General features: G+C 41.7%; 1 protein-coding gene across 1 annotated transcript; it reads right to left on the minus strand.

Annotated features, from left to right (window-relative positions):
• Positions 1 to 534: 534 nt before the first annotated feature.
• Positions 535 to 846, minus strand: SARC_14882 (hypothetical protein; the record flags this gene model as incomplete). Its single annotated transcript, XM_014290987.1, has 1 exon — positions 535 to 846. A coding segment is annotated over one exon (312 nt), but the record flags the coding sequence as incomplete, so codon positions are not given.
• Positions 847 to 2,047: the final 1,201 nt, after the last annotated feature.

Here is a 2,047-nt window from a genome sequence, read left to right on the forward strand (position 1 = left end):
TATTATAATATATGTCTGAATTGACTCACCTAAATAAATTTGTATATTTTTATATCTGAGATAGATGAATCTATAGATCTGAGATAAAATAATACATATATTTATATTACTGAGGTAAATGAATTTATAAATTTCGATGTCTGAGATAGATACTTATATACACGTTTAAAAATGTGAGATAAATACATTTATAAATACGAGATAATAAATTAACATATTTCTGTATCTGACAATGACTCACCTAGCAAAAGACTCATATTGGGTCTAAGCAATCTTGTAGATTACGAATATAAAACGCCTTAACGCCTTAACGTAAAGCAGTGACAATACCATGTACAAAAAGACAATATATATACATGAGCAAGCACATGTGTAATAACTATATAATTGACGACTATGATGAGGCAGGGTGCACACAGCTAACAATACCATGTACGAGACGAAACAACAATGAACAGCCACGTGCAAGCATGTGTGCAATTAACAAGTACATACAAACATATTACATACACAACACATTACATACACAACACATTACATACACAACACATTACATACACAACACATTACATACACAACACCCTTGACGACCATGATCAGACAGGGTATAAGAAGCGCTCGCAGGAAGATTGGGATCCAGATATTGGAGGCGGTCAGGCCCATGCGATAGGGCACACAGAAACGGCCCAGCGTGTCTGTGGCTGAGAAGATCAGCAACAGAATCACGGGCCACCAATCCCCAGTCCATTTGGGGTTGGAATAGCACGGCACCGCCGAGATGAGCCCAGGCCACAGCGACAGTGTGATGGTGAAGAAGGTCAGTACAAGCGCGGCGTTTGGCGCTACCTGAATATGTGAAGGTGTGAGTGGCAGTTCTCGGGGTTATTAAGTAGGTGAGATGTTGGCGAGTGGGACTGTGATAGTCTTGGGATGCCGGTGATACGTGCTAGTGAGGGTGTTTCTGTTTATGTATTTAGTATGGCAGTTTAGTGATACGTGTTAGTGAGGGTGTTTCTGTTTTTAGTATGGTAGTTTAGTGATACGTGCTAGTGAGGGTGTTTCTGTTTATGTATTTAGTATGGTAGTTTAGTAATACGTGCTAGTGAGAGTGTTTCTGTTTTTAGTATGGTAGTTTAGTGATACGTGCTAGTGAGGGTGCTTCTGTTTATGTATTTAGTATGGTAGTATAGTGATACGTGCTAGTGAGGGTGTTTCTGTTTATGTATATAGTAAGGTAGTTTAGTGATACGTGCTAGTGAGGGTGTTTCTGTTTATGTATTTAGTATGGTAGTATAGTGATACGTGCTAGTGAGGGTGATTCGTTTATGTATTTAGTATGGTAATTTAGTGATACATGCTAGTGAGGATATTTTTAGTTTATGTCTATAGTGGGTAGTTTAGTGATACGTGATAGTGGTGGTATTTGGCTTATGTATATAGTAGGAAGTTTGGATATTGTTGAGTGGTCGTTAATACGTGCTAGTAGGGCGGCGTCTGGCGCACACATGCCGCATTAAACATACACAGGCAATAAACCCTACAACCCTAAACTCCAAATAAACTAACGGATGCACCCGTGACACTATCTCATACCATTGCTCGGCGGTCACGTCCCTGGTATCGACAACAGACAGACAAGGCCGTTTAAAAGACCCTCAAAACGCTTCCAACGAATCCACCTTATTCCACCAATCATTGAGAATTATATACGAGACAGGGACAACATCTCTCCCAGTCACCCAATGCACTCGTACATCCCACACATGTACAATCCATCCATAACCGTCAACAAAACAACACATATATCATTACTATCACACGTACCTTCCGAAGTATCGCACTCCGTTGCTCAGCAGTCATGTCGCTACCATCCTCCTCAGGCATGGCTTCCAACAGCGCAGCATCCTCACCCGCGTCTGCTCCCCGAGCTTCGGCCAAACGGTCCTTGGCCACAGGTGTCCTCAGAAGGGCGTAGTACCCGACAATACAAAACAAAAGAGTTGCCGCGCCTGTGGGATGCAGTAGGGGTGAACGGGAAGGTGAATAT

Source organism: Sphaeroforma arctica (assembly GCF_001186125.1).
Source record: "Sphaeroforma arctica JP610 unplaced genomic scaffold supercont1.5242, whole genome shotgun sequence".
NCBI lineage: Eukaryota > Ichthyosporea > Ichthyophonida > Sphaeroforma > Sphaeroforma arctica.